Source organism: Argiope bruennichi, chromosome 4 (genome assembly GCF_947563725.1).
Source record: "Argiope bruennichi chromosome 4, qqArgBrue1.1, whole genome shotgun sequence".
NCBI lineage: Eukaryota > Metazoa > Arthropoda > Arachnida > Araneae > Araneidae > Argiope > Argiope bruennichi.
The window spans coordinates 93,604,495-93,624,417 of NC_079154.1; the positions used below are offsets into that span (position 1 = coordinate 93,604,495).

At 30.2% G+C, this 19,923-nt stretch overlaps 1 protein-coding gene and 1 long non-coding RNA gene across 4 annotated transcripts in view; one reads left to right on the forward strand and one right to left on the reverse strand.

Moving 5' to 3' along the window:
* LOC129966131 (uncharacterized) overlaps positions 1-19,923 on the reverse strand; it is a 57,946-nt gene that overhangs the window by 36,564 nt on the left and 1,459 nt on the right. The gene's annotated exons all lie outside the window — the stretch shown is intronic.
* Positions 1-19,923, forward strand: part of LOC129966130 (myosin light chain kinase, smooth muscle-like) — a 44,861-nt gene that overhangs the window by 4,507 nt on the left and 20,431 nt on the right. For 2 of the 3 annotated variants that reach the window (XM_056080518.1, XM_056080516.1), the window contains exons 2-3: positions 280-330; positions 18,936-19,032. In XM_056080518.1, the coding sequence (XP_055936493.1) occupies positions 297-330; positions 18,936-19,032 (131 nt within the window). In that variant the 5' untranslated portion in view covers positions 280-296. The remainder of the gene's footprint in view (positions 1-279; positions 331-18,935; positions 19,033-19,923) is intronic. The other variant, XM_056080517.1, reaches the window with a different exon arrangement.

Consider the following 19,923-nt stretch of genomic DNA (forward strand, 5'->3'; position numbering starts at 1 on the left):
CTTAAAAAATAGTTTTACAGAAAGCTGTATAGTCACCAATACAAAAAAAAAAAAAAACTATTTCGTTCAATTACCTTCAATTGAATTTTTTACTTAATATTTAAGCTTGAATTATAATTTATTGAATTAAAACTTTGCAATCTATGTTTACAGGAAATCTGTACTTTATGAAAACTTTTAATGTAAAAAACGTTAACGTTTGGTTCATTATTATTAAATAAATTATCCTTTGTAAACACTTTTTAAAAATTAATTAAGTCATTTAAATTTTTTTTTCAGCTAGCTTCTGAAATAATATGATCTATGTGGATGAAACAGAAGAAAAAGATGGTAAGTGGGGTTTTTTTTTCTGTTTTAAATTTTATCGTTCATTTTTTTTTTTTGATATTTTATTTGAAGATAATTTTTTTCAATGAACTATTATATGTATCCGATAGATGAATTTCTCTTAAGAGAATTGCTCGAATTAATAATTCAAATTAAATGTAGAAGAAAACTTATACATATAGAGGGTGTTCATTAATTATTGTCGGAGTTTCCTTACCTCATAACTTTCGAATAAAAAATATTACGCAAAAACCGATTACGTATTCGTAAATTACAACTCAAAGAATTTTATTAATGATATTAAAGTGTAAATCTTGCACAATTTGCACTTTGTAGGCATTCAGCTGAAGGCGATTATGTATTCGTAAATTCGCTGAACAAATATTGACTCGAATTGAGGATGATGAAAATTACCTTCGGAAATGGTTCTTCAGTGACGAATCCACTTTTCATGTGTCAGAAAAAGGGAATAAACATAACTGTAGAATATGAGGCTCGGAGAACCCGCATGATTATCAAAAGTTAAAATTTGTTCAGCGAATTTACGAATACATAATCGCCTTCAGCTGAATGCCTACAAAGTGCAAATTGTGCAAGATTTACACTTTAATATCATTAATAAAATTCTTTGAGTTGTAATTTACGAATACGTAATCGGTTTTTGCGTAATATTTTTTATTCGAAAGTTATGAGGTAAGGAAACTCCGACAATAATTAATGAACACCCTATATTTTTCAATTTTATTCCTATGAAAGTTTCGAACTTACTCGAATTATAGAAAAGATTTAATTAAAAAAAATTAGTTTCCTCTGCCGTAATTACGTAAAATAGTCTCAACTAAAGTGCATAAATAAACTGCTGAATGTTTAGATTTTAAACTACATTACTAATGATGATAATTACTAATCATTTTGCAGCAAAAGCGTATTATGAAAACGTTATAAAATTCATGGTTATATTCTCGTTTTATGTTTAATCTTTTAATTAATTCATCCTTTTGGAATATTATAATTTTTTTTTGCATTTTCAATACATATGCATTTTTAAATTTGAAAATTTTTCTCAACCATTTGTCAAATTTCAGATGTAGCAACTAAGGTAATAGCTTATTAAAATGTTAAATAGCATCTAATAATAACGAAACAAACTTGTATCTAATTGGAGTGATTTTTGCTTTCCTTCTTAATCCAATGTGAGGATCAAATGAACTAGTGTTGTCCATGCGTACACTCATTTTAAACACGTTCCACTACTGATGTCTATGAATTGAAGCATTTTTTTTTTGTTCATATCAGTATCTTTTCCTATTATGCCTTAACTATGGTACTAAAGGGGAAATATAATTAAGAAAGTAAGCGTGAATCACATGTGATTCACGCAGCAGCCAATGTATGATTGTTTTTACTTTATTGAAGGAACCTGACATAATTATGTATGGAATTTTGAACTCAAGTATAGAGTCAGTAATCTCAGGCAGTTTCTAACTGCTAGCTATTTAAATTCATAGCCACGAATAGAACGAACGTTCCATGAAAAATTACTTGGAACATACTTTATAAATTACTATCTGCATATAAAGTTTGAGTAAGTGCTCTTGGCTTTTGTCCACACCCTTTTCAACACGTGTTACACGACAGTACAAATCACAAACCACTATAAGACAGCTGGAAGATTTTATAAGAAATACAGTCATCTATTGCTACTGCATAAAAAGTTTCCAAAGTTTTTCGCTGTGTATAAATACGCTAAAAGAGTCAGAGCTAGAGCCAAAAGTCATTTATCGAAATGGTTGTATACGTTTTTGGCAAAGGCCAAAACACTCTGGCAGTCATTTTTATGAAAGAACTCAGCATCGACGTCATGAGTGTTGGAAATGACGTCTTTGCTTTTGCCCAGACATTCAAGAATTTTTATTATTCAACATGGAGTCTGCCACCCGGTCGCGTTCGTTCCTTGGCTCTAGACATCTGCTCCAGTTGTCCTCAGTCATTAGCGTAACTTGATACTTCACTTTTTGATCCACTTATATCGCGAAAAAAATGATAAGGATAGCTAGCTTGATGATCATTTTTGAGAGAATGGATGACGTAACTGAAAGGCTTTCTCCCTATCTAAACAACAACAAATGGATAGAAAAACAAATATGTGTAATTTCTATGAATTGCGAAGAGATTCTAGTCGAAAAAGGAGTAAACAACTTCTCTTTTCCTTTAACATTGCAACGAGGAAGATGCTCTCTTTGATTATACTAATTCCATTTGGAAAAAGACAGTTTCAAGCTACTTCCCTTATTAATGGAGTTTTCCGACTTTTTGAGCATAACAATAGTTAAGTCATAAATAGTTCGAATGATGGAACAAAGCATTAAAATACGGGGTAGTTCAAAATGAATATAGTAATAACAAACGGCTATAACTATTTAATGAAAAAGAATTTATCAAAAAGATTAGCACATAATGTAATTGGAATTGCAAAATTTTATATACATGCGACATAAATGTTCTATGTGATTTCCCTTGATCACACTGGCAATATCTAGGCAATAGTCCATTTCACTCCATACATTTTGAAACATGTCTGCAATCACCAACGCAAGCGCATTACAAATTATTTGAGTTCAATTGTTTTGGGAATGAGAAACACATACACCCTATCTTTCACATAATCCTATTAATAAAAATCGCAGGGTGTCAAATCCGGAATATCGGTTTCAAAGAAAATAAGACATCGTCGGCATCCCCACTTCAACCAATCCAATTTAAAAGATATTGGTTTAAAAATGTGCGAACCTCCGTGCCCCAACGTGGGGGCGCTTCATCTTGTTGAAAGATGTAATTCGGGGAATCAGTATCCAGCTATGGTATTAACCACACCACAAGCATGTTAAGGTAAACATTTCATGTAACACTTCGCTCAGAGAAGAAAAAAGGATTGTAAATTTTACGTGATGAGATCGCGCAGAACACATTAACTTTCGCTGAGTCACGTTCAAGTTCAATTACAATGAAAGGTTTCTCCGTACCCCATATTCGATTATTGTACCGGTTATCCTTCCCATTTATCTAGAAGGTTGCTTCATCACTAAATATTAGACCCCTTGACACCTTGCAGTTTTTATCTACGGGGTTTTGTGAAAGACGGGGTGTATGAGCTTCCCATGCCCAAAACAATACGCAAGGAACAAGTACGCATTTGCAATGCACTTGCGTCGGTGACTGCAGGCAGGCTTTAGAATGTATGGCTTAAAATGGGTTACCACTTAGATATTGCCCGTGTGACCAAGGGAAGTCACATAGAACATTATGAAGTAGTTATGCAGAATTTGGAAGTTCTGTCTACATTTTGTGTTTTCTGTCTACATTTTCATTAAATATTTATAGCCGTTTGTAATCGCTATATTAATTTTGAATTACCCTGTACTTTTAATCGAAGACTTTTAGTCATTTTTACTTTTTTCTATATGTATTATAGAGAATGTATAGTTATCAACAAAAAATTCGAGCTTGACATTTTAACAAATCTCCACGTTTTAGACCATCCTGAGTTCGAAAAATACATTTTTAGAAAATGTCCGTCTGTCTGTGACAAAAATAAATAAAAAAAACTAATAAAGAGAACTAGACAGATAAGATTCGGTACAGAAATTTAAAATGATCTATAGTGAAGACACCTATCAAATTTTGAACCCAAACCAACAGAGGGTTGAATGTCTGTCGGTCTGTACTTTCAGAAACATGCAAATTCGATAATTCAAAAACTAAGTGACTTAAATATGTCAAATTAGATATGACTTTGTGATTACAAGTGCAGTTTTGTGTTAAGGTGTACGTACACATTTTAAACTTCGAAAATCGTTCAAAATATCGAATATTTTTTACTGCTTCAAACTGCTCTCTGATCCTTTATCTTTCAAACGGTACCAAGATGTTGTCAATATTCGGAATATTTCTCGACTTATAATTATTTTTCTTGAGGTACTTTCACTAAAAACTCTAGTTTCGTTTTTTTTTCTTAACTCATTTTATGAAGAATATTTTTCCATTATGTTGCTTCATTCAAACAATCATAACTCAACAAGAAATTAACCAAATACAATTCTTTATATATCAAAATAATCAATATGAAACGATGGATGTTTTGTGCCTCAAAGTTATATTCATAGAAATAAAATTTTAATAGCTACTTAAAATTAAAATTACAGAAAAATCTCACTTTTTCTATTCATCGATGATGGAAAAAAATTGTTAAAAAAAAACTATATACTTTTATAACTTGATTGAGGCAGACAACATGAAGACTAATATTAGGCATCATTTCCAACTAGAATTGTGTGTCTATACAAATTAGAATTTAAGATATGTTAAAAAAATATGCTAATTAGCACATTAAATATTAATTAATTAAAAATTAGTGTAATATGTTTTTTTCTCACCAAAATGAGTTTAAATATATATTTATAACCTACTGTGAAAAAACTGGATTTTTAAAGCTAAAATTTAAAAAAATATCTTCTAAGGTGTACGTACACCTTAAATCTTAGTTTCAATCAATTGAGAAAAACTGGTCTAAAGCACAAATTCCACTTTTAGATACTATTAACTTTTGTAGGGATTAGTCACCAAAATACTCGCCAAGAATGACACGATTGATTGAGCAAAAACGTTAAATTCAAGACAAAAGTTAATATTTTGTAACTATTGTACACCAAAGTCTCTGTCATGACAAGTTTATTAGAAAGTTTTGGGCAGGTCACACCCGCTACTTCCCCACTATAGTAATATATCTCAGATATAGCAGAAATAAATTGTATTCTATAGATTAGTAAAGAGTAAAATAGTACAAACTGCAGTAACGGTTTACCCGAAGTTTTCTCTCGTTCTCTCAAAAGTGTTATTCACTCGTTCACTCGCATGAAATAGTGGATCTTTGGCAAGAATGTGAAAGTCACGAGCATTTAGAATTTTATTTTTAGTTCCTCGCAGTATAACCAATTTGTACTTCATAGCATAGCAAAAAAAGAAAGAAAAAAAATGAATATGCACTTTTGAAGCTTTTTCTGACCAATTAAAACCGAAATTAGACTCAGAATTACAATTATAGTTATAAAAATTCATACTAAATTTCATTCGTTTAAGTCTTTCCTTTTTTAAGTTATCACTTTTACATACATGTGATATTCAGTATTACAAATGATTAACCTTTAATTGGATTTTGTTCATACAGATTTTTAATTCAAATGAGTAATCCGTGTACCAAAATGTATGGATATAACTCTTTCAGTTATATAATCATCGTATTATCTCTTACTCTAACAGTCGATCCGTCAGATTTCTTGTGAATGGATTTTGTTCAAAATTTGATAGACATTTGTAAATAAGAGCGAATACCAATGTCCCATGCCTATCTCAAAACGATTTTAAATTAGTGTTAACAGACAGACAGACAGATAGATAGATAGATAGGACAGTCCGACGACATAATTCTAAAAATGCGTCATAATCTTGTTGCATTTTTTCGATGACACAAGAAAGTAATATATAACATAATTGGAGGCCCATTTTAAACTTAGCATAAATCGGAAAAGTAAAATCAGATGCTGAGTTTGATTAGATTAGATTAATTTCCCGTTTTGATGCTACGCCATGGCGAATTTGGAGGAATCTCTTATTTTTGAAACTTAGTCAAATGAAGAGACTGACACATGGACAGGAACACCTCTTGTTCAGATATACTTTATTTTTATAAACTTGAGTACTAAAAAATTATAAGAATTCGCCTTCAACACATTAGACGTACATTAGATCCACATACAAAACAGATTTCAGTTTAATAGTGCTTAGAACCTACGGCCCTGCATTCCTAAACCCGAAATTATGTCACAAACCCTTGTGAACTCCAGGAAATATTTGGCGCTTAATTATATGCTATTAAAAAAGTTAATTTTTTCAAAAACAGATAAATGACCAGAAACTATTTGCTTTTAATTAAAAAAATGACTCAATCTGGGGTAATATTTTTAAAAAAATCAGCTTATCCTTGGTTAATTTGAGACGCCACATTATTTTATTTTAAAAATTATTTTATAAGAAAAATTGCTTGAAATTCTTAATTCTCAAAAAGAGTATAAGATTTACTTTTCATATTAAAGAAATACAGTTAATGTTGAAACGAGTCCTTACCTTATGAAAAATTAAAGGCTTAAAATCTTGAAATTAAATAATAATTTAGCTAATAGTATACACCATTTAAAAAATAGTTCACACTATTTTCATTTTCTTCTTATATTTTAAAATATAAAATTTACCTCATAAATATGATAGATTCCCAGAAGTATAATTTTCATTAATAGAATTCACATTCTTAATGTCTATATATAAAGTATCATTTCGAGTAAATGATAAAATTTTTTTCACAAAAGCATTCAGGCAATCTCTTATAAAACATTTTAAAAAGATTTTTTTCTATTTTTATTGATATATTTACTATTGTAATCTTTAATCATATAAATTTCCATTGTTTTTCCACAATTATTTATTTTCCCTTTTAATTTGCAATTCAAAGATGAAGGAAATTTAATTTAAATTCTTGATTCTACTAAATGAAATAATATGAGAAAACATTTTTAGTAAAAATAATTCAATCTTTACTAGCATCATTTTGATAACTATTTAATTAGTATAAAATTTTTTATCTGCTTTTTAAAGGCATCATCGTATTTGTGATCGTTTTATTGATGCTTTTAATTTCTTTCGTTGTTTTATGCCTATACAAAGCAGAAAACGAATTTCTGAAGAATTTGGTGATTTATCTCAATTATTCATTGATGCAAAATCTATTTTGTTCCGAAACAGCACCATTTCATCAGAGATTGTTATAAATTTGCATTTGATTTTGAGAAATTATAAAACACTAAAATGGACCGAAATAGTTTATTTCGTTTCATTTGATTTAGGTAAAAAACATTAAAAACTTTGTGCTTATCACCAAAATCCAATAAGATGCTTATACAGGATTTGATCACTATGAATTATTTTGATTTTTGAAAAATAAGAAATTTGTTTAAACAAGTTTTAATTGATTATTACTCCTCACACTGAATTGCCGGCATCTAACAATCAGTGGGAGCGATTTCCATGATACTTTCTAATAAATATATTATCCTATCACAAAAAAATTGTTAATCTTTGATAAACGTAACCTTTTTTAAGTGCTTTTTTATCTTCAGTCTCGCGTATGAACACTTTATACATAGTATTGTATTGATTGCACTATTTAATTGACTCTTCATTTTGTGTACCATATTTTCACAGCTGACTGAAACCAAAATTTGACACAGAACAATTTAAAAATCAAGTTTATATGCAAAATTTTATTTCGTTAAATCAATGTGTTTTGTTTATATCAATGAGAATTTGCAGATAGACAATCGAAGATCGATATATTTGATTGCAAATTTGATAAAGATGTACAAATAGGATGGATGCTAAAGCTACGCCGAAATTACATATATTTAAATCATTAACCAATCTAAAGTAAGAAATATTTTGAAAACGAAACTAAAATGAAAACAAAACGAAATAGTTTGGGAATCGCAACTAAAAATTATTTCTTATTCAAACTAAAACCAAAAAAGGAACAGGAAAAACTTCATAGTATTTAGAGAGCGCAAATGCAGTTACTTCTAAAACACAGATGAATTGAGACAAAAGTATTAAAATCAAGTTAATAGGAAAATCAAATAAACCAAATAAAAAAAGAATCCGGCATGAAGACTTTTTCAAGGGTCACCCTCAGACAGGGATTTTTTTCTTTGAGGGAATGCAGACCAGAAAGTCTAATAATGATTCCTCGTGACCCGAAAATCCCCTGAAATTAGGCCCAAGAGATATACCATTTTAACAGAAAGGACAATACAAAACAACAAATTAGAAGAAAATAATATTTAAATCATTACATTTTTAACTAATACGTTTATATTTACGGAAATGTACAGACTAATAAACGGTAACTTTTGAGCAAATTGGCTTCAAAATTTAATATAACTACATTTTAGATGCTAAAATTGCATATCAATTTTCACATATTTAAAATGTTGCATTTTGTAGAGTTATTGTGTTTATACATGTGAGAATGCGCATATATACGGTCAAACTCTAGACGGATTTGGTTCAAAATTTGCTATCTATCTACATTTTGGATTTAAATATGTACATACAATATTATTCATCTCATTCTTTACATTTTCACGTTCCCTTCTTGAATAGGACAGACTTCCTCTGAATGGATTTCTTACAAAAAAAAAGTACTTAATGGAAATATATACCTATATCTAGTTTAAAAATCACATAACGAATTTCATTTGCCTGTCCCAAAATCTTTGTGGATTATGGTGTTTACAGACAGAGCGACAGACAGACTTTATTCCGAAAATGATTTTTTTTTTTAACTCGGAGAAGCCCGAAAACGTTGATATTCGTCAAAACATTGAATCCAGATTTTTTGACGATTACAGTACTTTTTTTTTGTACACCAGAAAATGAAAAAAAAATATTTTATCGTAGATTTCTAAATATTTTGAAAAAAAAAATTATTTGGATTAATTTTTTTTTCACTTTTGATTATAATTGTAGAAGTAAAACCCAAATCGACTCGTTTGTAGTTATAGAAAGGAGGCAGCAATATTACCATTTTTCTGAAACGCATTTCTGTGTATGATTATAACAATTGCTATTTTATTTTCGGATAGTTTTGGAGTATAAACTTTTTGCTTTTCTTTCTTTTAATAAAAGACGCAAGCCTAAGGAAGCAGAAGTGAAGCCTCCGATTGAAGCTCAAATGAACGATTACTAATTGCTCTTTAGAGGATTTTAAATGGCCATTCCGTGGATTAACTTCATGGATCAAAAATTTCGTGCCGACAAAAAAAAAAAAAAAAAAAAAAAATCACCGCTGAGATAATGATCACTTTTGTTGCGTTTCATGAATATGTTATACAAATTAGGTAACTTTGTCCTTAAGCAAGAAGTCCCGAAGATATGTACGTTTTCAATTAGTTAACATGTGCCTAATTTTTTAAAAAAAAATCAAAATTTTATTTTATTTTATAGAAATGGCTATAAAATTTTAAAGCGAAACGTTATGAATTTGCTTTAGCTATTTTTTTAATTAAAATTTTATCATATATTGCCTTTTCAGAACAGGGAGAATTTTCCGTCTTGAAAGCCATTTTAATGGGAATATAAATCCATTACAAATTAAGAATTGATATGCCTTTTTGTCGTCGTCATTTGATGCTAAAAACACACATTTTTCTATTACATTTTTAATTTATAAAAAAAAGCTAATTAAAAGGCGATTTCGAAGGAAAATTATCATCCTTAAAAGGTTTAAACTTAAAAAAATTAAAATTGAAATTTTTTTTATCCTAATGAAATATTTTGAACTAGTTTTTTCCTAACAGAATTAGAATAAACGTAATCGAATTTAGTCATTTTATACTGACAAATCTTTTTTTAAAATTAAATTTGCATCATTCTTATATTAATGCTTCGCCTTGTCAGCTTAAATTTGCGGCATTTATTTCTGAGTTTAGTTTAATTTAGTTAGTTATATTAATATCTCGTTTTAAAGTAACAATAGGACTATTTTGAAACGGACCTCAAAATTTTGAACCGTGGTCAGATGACGAGGACGATACCCGGACTGGCGCCCTCTCTCCAAGCTTCCACAACACACCAGCGAGAGGACATTTGGCGTCGGCGGATTTAATATGCACCAGACCGGCTTACGTGACGGTTCTTCGCTGGAAATCAGGTCTCGAACCTGAAACCCTCCGGTTCCAAAGCTGAGACCTTACCACCAGGCCACTGCGGTCCCGCCTTTATTTCTAAAATTTAGTTTAGATCCTACTGCATATCTGAGACAAATATATTTATACAGAAATATTAGAAATATTTTTAGTTTAAAAATTTGGAAGGCCATTTAGTTTTCCTTGCAAATCTTATCAGGAAAATTGTAGTCCACACGAAAGTAAGGAAAACTGAAATTAAGATGAAGTTCCTTTCTTAATTAATAATATTTCGAATTAAAGGCATTTTTAAATCGCAACTACTCGATGGGAAAATGCGGAAATGACCTACCAAAAGGTTCTTGCACAATCCTTATAAAGATTTAACCCTCCTCTTCTAAGCATAAAATAGTGTAGGCACTGATTAATACGTGGATGTCAATAGTGAATCGATTTTGATTTTTACAACATCGCACATGTGCGTTTTTTTGTTTGGAAGCGTTTTGTTCAGAAGATTGAAATTAAAAATTCAAAATAAATAAATAAATAAATAATAACTAGAATTTTAGAAACAAAATGACGTATACCAATTTTTATTTTTCAAAGCGATTGCTTCTTTAAGTGATTTTTACATGAGTGAGAATGGATAGACCAACATATGACCAATCCTTTGACGGTTCAGAATCAAAATTATGATTTTTGAATTAATATCTTATTGAATTATCACTGTAAATTAATGTGTTATTGAATCATCGCGTGTGAGTTGATGTGTTTTGTATTATCACGTAAGTAATGCATGCAAAAATACAATAGTCAACCAACAAATGGATTTGATTCAAAATTTGACACACAAAATTATCTTTATATATTAAAACTGTGAACCAAATTTTTTCTGTCTGACGTTTCGTAATTAATTCATTTGTTCTCAGACAAACAAACTGATATTTTCTATGAATGGATTTCATTCAAAATTAGATAGAAAGCTTGTAATCTGATGCACAGGCTCTGTACCAAATTTCACTCTTTTAATTCAAAGCGTTTTTTTTTTAATTATCTCGTCCATAGACATAATTGCAAAAAAAAAAAAAAAAAAAAAAAAACCGTTTTTCGGACTTAGAGTTCTTGAATCAAAATATCAAGGTCGAATATTTTTGCTTCTTCAGTATATTCTCTTTGTATATTTCATGTATGATAAAGTAAAAATATGCACTGATGGAAGATACTAAAATAAAAATGTATAAATTTATAATAAAACGAATATGAATATTATTTCATTTTTACTACTCACTTTAATTAATCAGATTTCAAGATTAATGAGAGTCATAAGCGACATATGGATTTTTAGATGACACATACCACTTAGGATGCATATTATTGTTATAATTCTTAAAATAATACAAAGGGTATTTGATATGCTGAAGAACTTCGAAATGATTTTTGGATTTTAAATTAATATTTTTATTTAATTGCAGATTTAAAATAAAAAATTCAGTAAATCGATGCGCGAGTGAGACTAGTTATTGTGTGCGAAGGGATTAACATTTTCCAGCCAAAGAACATTCTTAATAGTTGCTTCTCTTATCTCAAAATTCCAAAGACACTTGTAAATATTTATTCTATAATAAAAATACTGCATTCATGTTTTGAGGAAAAGACAATATAATGCTAACTGGAGTTTATATTGACGGTTTTACTAGTTAAAAGGATGGATGTAAAACGGAAAATCAATTACTTTTCAAAGTGATCTTTTGTAGGTTTAAACAAATTTGATATTAAGCACAAATCCATTGGTTTAAGTTGAAAGCTATATCGGCCATCCTTTTCTGAAAAAAAAATTCCTTTTTCATTCAAATGTGGCTTTCAATAAATTCTATTACTAACGTTACTACTAATACTGTTACTAATAGTTAGTTACTAATACTGTTCAGCAACGGATTGTAAAACCTTCCGCGTTTTTGGGCATGTGTTACGATAGGTTTAATCCGTCAAAATAGGGGTAAAAGGAAAGATGGAAGGAGGAGATGTTTACATTTGCTAGTATCTAATAGGGGAAATCCTAGATCAAAGAGAATACCAGAAATGCACTCATCGTTCCGCGTCTCACCCCTTAATGAGATGGAGTCGTGAAATGTGGTCGTCTCAGAATCCGTTTGACGAACAGTATTCGTGATGATGAATGGCTGCACTCGCTTAAAAGTGTTTATCGCTTTCCACCTGGAAGATAGGATAAAGATCTTTATGTCGATGCTTGTTGCGTTGCAGCTTGGCAACAACAAACTATTTTTTAGCAATTATGCAACAAGGAACGAACTCCAAAATATACTTATCCAGTTTTATCTGTTTTCTCAAAGTTTTGCCAAGAAAAGGATATTTTACACCCGATTCCAAAGGACTGTTGAAAAATAATATTTAAATCCTGATTCGCTTGTCTTTATATTATTTTTTTACAATTTTTACTTATAACGATATGGCAATAATGACTTGCATACAAAAAGTGTTATTCTGTACCATTGTAATGCACCGGTGTATAAGAGCAGCAACTCAAACTGTAAAAAGTACTGCTGTTACTTGTACCAAACATTTTTTTTTAAAAAATTCGAAAATACTAGTCTTAAAGAAAATTGATGCCACTGAAAAAGTACCTTTTACAATTTTAAAGTGATTCAAACATTCTTTTGTGCAGTTTAGCCTTCTCGTTCCTTTAGATAATCGATTTAGATACTTCAGAATACTGCCCAATTTTTTTTAAGGATACGAAAAATTCTATACCCCTCCCCCTCCTCAAAACCAATAATGACAACCCATGTTCCTGAGGGATTGATGTACAAAAGGGGAAACCTGCTCAATTGATGGCTATTCATCATTCGAGAGTTAACTGGAGAGTTGGGAGAGAGAAAAACTTCCTTGTCTCCCCAACCTATCTGGGCGAGTATCTAAAGAACATAGTATGTACCAAGAGTATTCAATCAATTACACTTAACGAAAAGAGGAGGGAATTTTGTAATGATATATCTAATCATTCTCGGGTGTAGTTTTATTGAATATGGCGTTTAGCGCCTATCAGTGTGTGTGTGTATATATATATAATTCCTTAAAACTATAAAAGAGAAAAAAAAATTAAGAATTTAATTAAAAATCTAGTAAACATTTTGAAAACCATTTCTTAGCGAGCATTTTCTTCCAGAGAAATAATTACATGCTAAATTCGGTAGCTCGTGGTTTAATTGTCATCCCTGTAGGGCTGAATGATTCTTATAAGAGATTTGAATGATTTTTACACTTTGATGATTCTTTCAAAGATTATCAAACAAATTAAAGATGATATAAACTACAAAAATAATGATCAAATAATCTTTCTGCATTTTCCCAATACTGATTACTACACTGCATATAATTTTAAAATTATCTGTTAATGTGAAAAAAAAGAGGCTAATTGAGATTTTCTCTTATGACTACAACTATTTTTTATATTATAGTTATGTTTACAATAGTTTATTTGATACTAATAAAAGGACAATCTTAGCCGGCATAGGGGTAGCGCGTCTTTCCCATGATCTGGGTGTCCTGGGTTCGAGTCTCGGTTTCGGCATGGTTGTTCTTCCGTTGTTCTATCCGTGAAAGAAAGTTTCCTACTAAGAAAACAAGAGACGCTCCCCCACCAGCGTAAATCGCTGTCTTCGTAACAGCGGGCTTGTCCATGGCAAGTGCCATAAGAAACAACAACAACAGGACAATCTTATTATTGGTGAATTATTATGCCAATTTGGTTTTCATTTTAAATTCATGCGTTCATTACTAGAAGGATAAAAATAATTTCTGGGTCTTCAAAGGGCTTATCAAGCGATGCTACAGTATTCGAGAAATTAATTACAGAAACTCCACACATAAATTGAATTTATATTTATAGTATAACCAGAATAACCGAACGATGTTTCATACTTATCCAGAATTAGTCATGAAAGGCAGATAGATGAGTTTTTGATAATATCGATACCAATTAAATCTTTACTTTATCGAAATTCTTACTGGTCATAGTACTTCTAAGGTTAATTAGGACATAATTTTTTAGGAAAGGTGATAAATGCTTCTTATGCTTTTTAGTGGCCTTTCATGCTTTTCTACTGGATGGATTACTTGGATAACAAAAGTGTATAACACAGTTCACATTCTCAAGGAGTGTGAATTTTGAAATGATGAAAATGAACAGTGGCCTTCTGACATCAGGCAAATAGAACTGAAAACCTTATTGAAACTGCCATGATGGCTATCATGATAGTTGAGAAACTATTGACTAAACAAAATGGTCGATGAAGAACTATAAATATCCATATTAATTTGTTTTTCTCTTACAACACATTTGCATTTTCCCCATTTTTTCTTCCTTCTCTTCTAAATTTACTTTTAAACTGTTTGCCATTTGATTCGATTGTTTGACATTGCGATGACCTAAATGCAAAGGACCTCTTGCCGATCCTGAGCTAGACTTTTTAATGTCTTTCGTGCTTTCCTACAGGATGATTGCTTCGAGATGTTCCATCTTTTTCTATATGGCTTCGGCAGTATTTGTATTCTGTCTATTCTGACTACTGATGGAAATGAACGTCAATATATCATCAGAATTTTAGGAATGCAACCCTGACCTTTACTCTTTTCTTCATTAAGAGTTTTCAGCAATTATAATTTCGGTCAGTTAAAAAACATAACAGTTGCACTGGAGGTCATCTTTCCTTACAGTATTTTCTGTCAAATGATAATAAACCAAGTTAATGCCAGTATGAAACTTCATGATTGTTTTAAACAATACAATGAATTTTTTTGAAGAAAAATTAAAAGAACAAACAGCGAATATTATTTTTATCTCATTTATAAAAAGATTGAATTTCAGACGATTGCATTGGAAAATGTAACACGACTCATCTGAACAGGAAAGCCATTTTGCAACGTCATTGTTTTTAAATATAAATAATTATATTCACAATATTATATACCTTAGAAACGCTGTAATTACTCTTATTCTTATATAATAAGCATAACCAAACAAAGAAAACAGCAAATTTCAAACATGCATTTGGTGTAAAGTTTTTATTAAAATATTTTGGAATTACATTTCAAAATATTTATTAAAATTCTCTTTATTGTTATAAATATTATACAGATAAATAAAAATTTGTTGAGTTTTCTTTTAATTCAGATTTCATTTTACATTTCTTCTGAAAATTAAAAATTTCTCTAGTAAGAACTGCATGTATATATATCTTATACTGTGAATCTACTGATAATAACTTTTCTTGTCTTTCGTTTTAAAATCTTTTGCCATCTGAACCATTTGTCTGGGGAGAGGTCTCACCCTCGGAATTTGGAGCTGTGCCCAAGTAATCGTTTTGAAAGTGTTTTCAGCTCTTGGTTTTTACAAGTTTGGGATCAAGAAATCAGTGCTGTCAAAAGGAGGATGGTAGAGGCGATAATGTTTGTTTTGGGGAATAGTTCAGACAGCGGAAATTATTCGACAGCTCTGAAAGGCGAAGTGCAGTCCTCTAACAAGGTATAGGAGGTGGAAAAAACGGAAAAGAAAACTGCTTTTTAACGTCTGGTTTAAAACACATTTTTTTAAGTACATGTTTACTTGCCAGAGAAAACGTTCTAAAAGTGAACTTAACTATAACATATATTGATATTTGATGATTTTATTTTCTTGTGAACGAAGTTTAGGAAGAAAAATCATCGTAATCATTGAAAATATTGACTTGGAGATGACGATGAATGTTTTTTTCTTTCAGTACGTGATCTTTTCCTCTCTCCTAATTTAACTCATTTTTTCTGGTCACTTTTTCATGCCTTGCAACTTAAAAAAGCAATTCGGGTCACGAAATTCAATATTCAGTTCTTCTAGATGGTAGATTTCCATAAACTAAACTAAATCTGTCTGTTTGCACGTCCATATGTATATTAGCACGAAATTTAAGAAGCATATCAAACAAGGCAGATGTAATTTGGACATGAATTTTAAGTTAGAAATATAGACCTGCGTCGGATTTTGAATCAAATATGTCAAAGAATTATTGTCATATATCTATCGAATTATCTATTCGTGCTTAATAGAAGGCAATAATTCCTAAATGTGTGGTAAAGATGTAGTTGTATTATAGAATAAGTATGGTATATAGTAAGGCGGTTAAGATAATTCAAACTCATCAAAGATGCAGATGAAATTTATATACGATTTTACTATTAGAATTATAAATTTATATCGGATTTTGAACCAAATCTGGCAAACAGTCACTATCTATAGATCTATTGTCTATTCATATCATCGAATTATCTATTCATATGTAATTGAAAGCATTAACTTCAAAATGAGGGGTAGTAGTAGTTTAGTTATATTAACGTCCCGCTTTAAAGCAACACTAGCACTATTTTGCGACGGATCTCGTAATTTTGAACAATGGTCAGATGACAAATACGGCATCTGAGCTTGCACCCCCCTCTCCACACCTCACCAGCGGGAGGGCATTTGACCAGGACGGCTTTAACGTGCACCAGGCCCGCTTACATGATGGTTCTTCGGTGGAATCGGGTTACAAACCTGAAACCCTCCGGTTCTGAAGCCGAGACCTTACCAAACAATCGCTGTCCCGAGGGGTAGTAGTAATGGCAGAGTAATAAGATGCAGGTTATGTAGTAACTATAATTCAAAAACACAGCAGGTAAGAAAATATAATTTGAATATAGTTTTATAGCCATATTTATAAATCGATATAGATTTTGAACCAAATCTGTCAAACATCCAATATCTATAGATTTGTCAGTTGATTGACTGCCATTCTAGTTATCACTTTCAATTACGGATATAAAGATGACTTCAAAATATCTAATAGGAATGACGTTGTGATATTGTGGTAATCAAATAGCAACCATGAAGGATGAAATTTTGATACAGTTTTATAATTAGAATTATACATTTACCAAATTTTGAACAAAATTTGGCAAAAGATCATTGCTTGTAGATCTGCTTGTTGATCAATTGTCTATTGAGTTGTCTATTTGTCCCTGAATGAAGACGATAACTCCAAAAAAAAAAAGCAGAGTAGCGATGGCTTTATGATAATGTATATATGGACTTTGTGACGAGAAGATTCCAGATTCAAAACCATTTGAAAAATCTCCATGTATGTAGGTTTATACATGCTGAATCTGATATCGAGGAACAAATGGCTCCCCGCTGAATGGGTAGCATCTCGGTTGTTGTCCTCGCCATCTGACTTCGGTTTAAAATAATGTTTTCATCTAAAATCATCCATTCGTTTCTTGAAAACGAAATGTTTATCTAGTATTTAAACGAAATTCCAAAACACAATATGTTGTTCAAATCTTTGTACATAATCTTGTATCAATTATACATAACACAATTTTGAATGTCGTTTTTCGACATTTGTGGTTCTGCATCTAATTATGGATTAAAACAGTCAAAAGACTATTTTTCAACTGTCATTACAGTATGTAAATAAATCAAGAATTCAATAAATAAGAAAAATTGAAATGAATAAAATTTGATGCGTATTTTTAACACTAATATATTTTGAGTTTATTGTCATAATGCAATGTGGACAATTTTTCATTGGCTTTTATATGAAAATTTTATCTAGATATATAATATTAGATAAAATTTTTATATAATAGCCAATGAAAAATTGTTCATGTTACATTATGAGAAACTCAAAATGTTCCGCATTGTGTAAGCATACGTTAAAATAAATATGCACAATTCCGTTAATTTTAAAAATACAGGTCTAAGGCTATATTATTTAAGCAGTAATTGTATTCCCTAAATATATTAAATGGATAGAAAGTTCATTGTACAATCAAATTTCTAGTGAAAGTTTACTTTAAAGAAACTTTCTGTCAATACCTGAAATATTTATATATATCGGGTCATGCAGCAACTTGCATACAAGAATTTTAGTTTGTGTGATAATCAACTGTAAATATGATTTAGAAGCTTCAAATTTCGTCCAAATTGGAAATGCATGTAGAGATTCGTATTTCCAGAAAAAAAAAGATGCAACTGCACTGAAATTTATAAGCAGTATATGGTAAAAAAGTCATGTAACGTCAAGCTATCACGAAGTGATGCTACATGTTTGAGAACTGACTTGAAGATATTGATGACACTGAGAATGAAGACTATACAAAAAAGAGGTTGGACGGAATTTCTTTGTAGAAGATGTTGAAAAACTTGTGCTTCGTCTCGTCAAACGTTTAAATAAAAAAAGGTAATTACGTCTAAACGTAATTTTTGCATGGAGTTTTAGGATACGAATAAAGTTATTTTAAAATCCGCGCTGTTTTATTTTTATAAGCAGTGCAACTAATTTTATGATTGACCCCAGTAACAATTTCAAAGATACAAAACCCTCTTCTGCAATCCAGCTAGCAGTAGAGTACTGAAGTTCTTTAGTTTTCATATCCAAGTGTTTTTCTGATTCGAATCGGAAACATGCCTATTCGGCATGTTATGATATTACATTCTTTTCACTGTATTTAAAAGACCTAGTTGCAAAAATTTCGAATTCATATAAAGTTTTTTAATTCATATAGTTTTATTTATATTGACTAAAGTTTTGGTCAGCGAGGTAAAATATAGAAAAAATTTTAACTTTGAAATAATTTCATTTAAAAAATAAATTGTTTTAAAATCAATACAAAAAAATGTATTTTAAATATACATGCTGGTTTAATTTAAGATTTGCTGATGCTTAAATTATTTTAATATACTGTTTCTTAAGCGATTAACTTTAATTCTAAAATTGTGAATTTTTTTAGTTTCAGATATCAATTTAGCCTTCGAGCCTCGAAATGTCCAAGTAAAAATAGGGAAGGATGTGAAACAAGAATATAATTTGCACGAGGAGTTGGGCAGGTAAGTGTGTGTCTACTTTTAAATATAATGATGTATAGAATAAGTTTAAATTTTTAGCTGAGAATTTTTTTATATCGTTATTTTTTCAATGATACGATGGCCCTGTCCAGATTTTAAGCTCCAATCTGTTTTACATCGATCGAAACAAAAAATTTTCTATTTTAAATGAAATTTATAAAACAATGGACTATGAAATTTTAAAGATCTGAAATTTGGATTTCGTTGATAAATGGAACTTGCTGCATTTCCCATATATTATATGTGGTATTTTACTATGCTGTACTATTATAATATATTTTTACACTTTTTATGTGTTTCGACCTCAAATAATTTTAAACGTATCTAAATTTTAAATAAATTTGCAGTGAATAGAAAATTAGATACAATGTTAGATATTCAATCAAAATTCATATATTTTTTTAAAGAATTAAATATATTCATTAAGATGCAAAATTCAAGCTGAATATTACACCAATTTTCAAATTAGGAGATTGAAAATAAATCCAACAATGCGAAAGGAAACTAACATGTATAAAGACAATTAAAAAAAATCTTCTAAAATATAGAGTTTGATATGCTATGTGAGTGGGTGAGCAAGTTATTGGATACATGATCTGAACGAATCAATGTGTTTTTTTTTATTTCCGGACAAATAGCACGTATAAAGCAATAATGCTTCAAGGTGCGAAAGGGCACTTACTATACCCATTAACTTACCAGAAGCACTTACTATACCCATTAACGCATTTTTCCAACATTTCTTGTTTCCACTATGACGCTTTTAATTAAATCTCTAGATTATTAATGCATGTAAACCAGATCGCGTTAATTGAAACGTGGCCTGAAGAATCTTTCGGCTAAAACAAAACAGCATTACTTTTTTTCTGATAG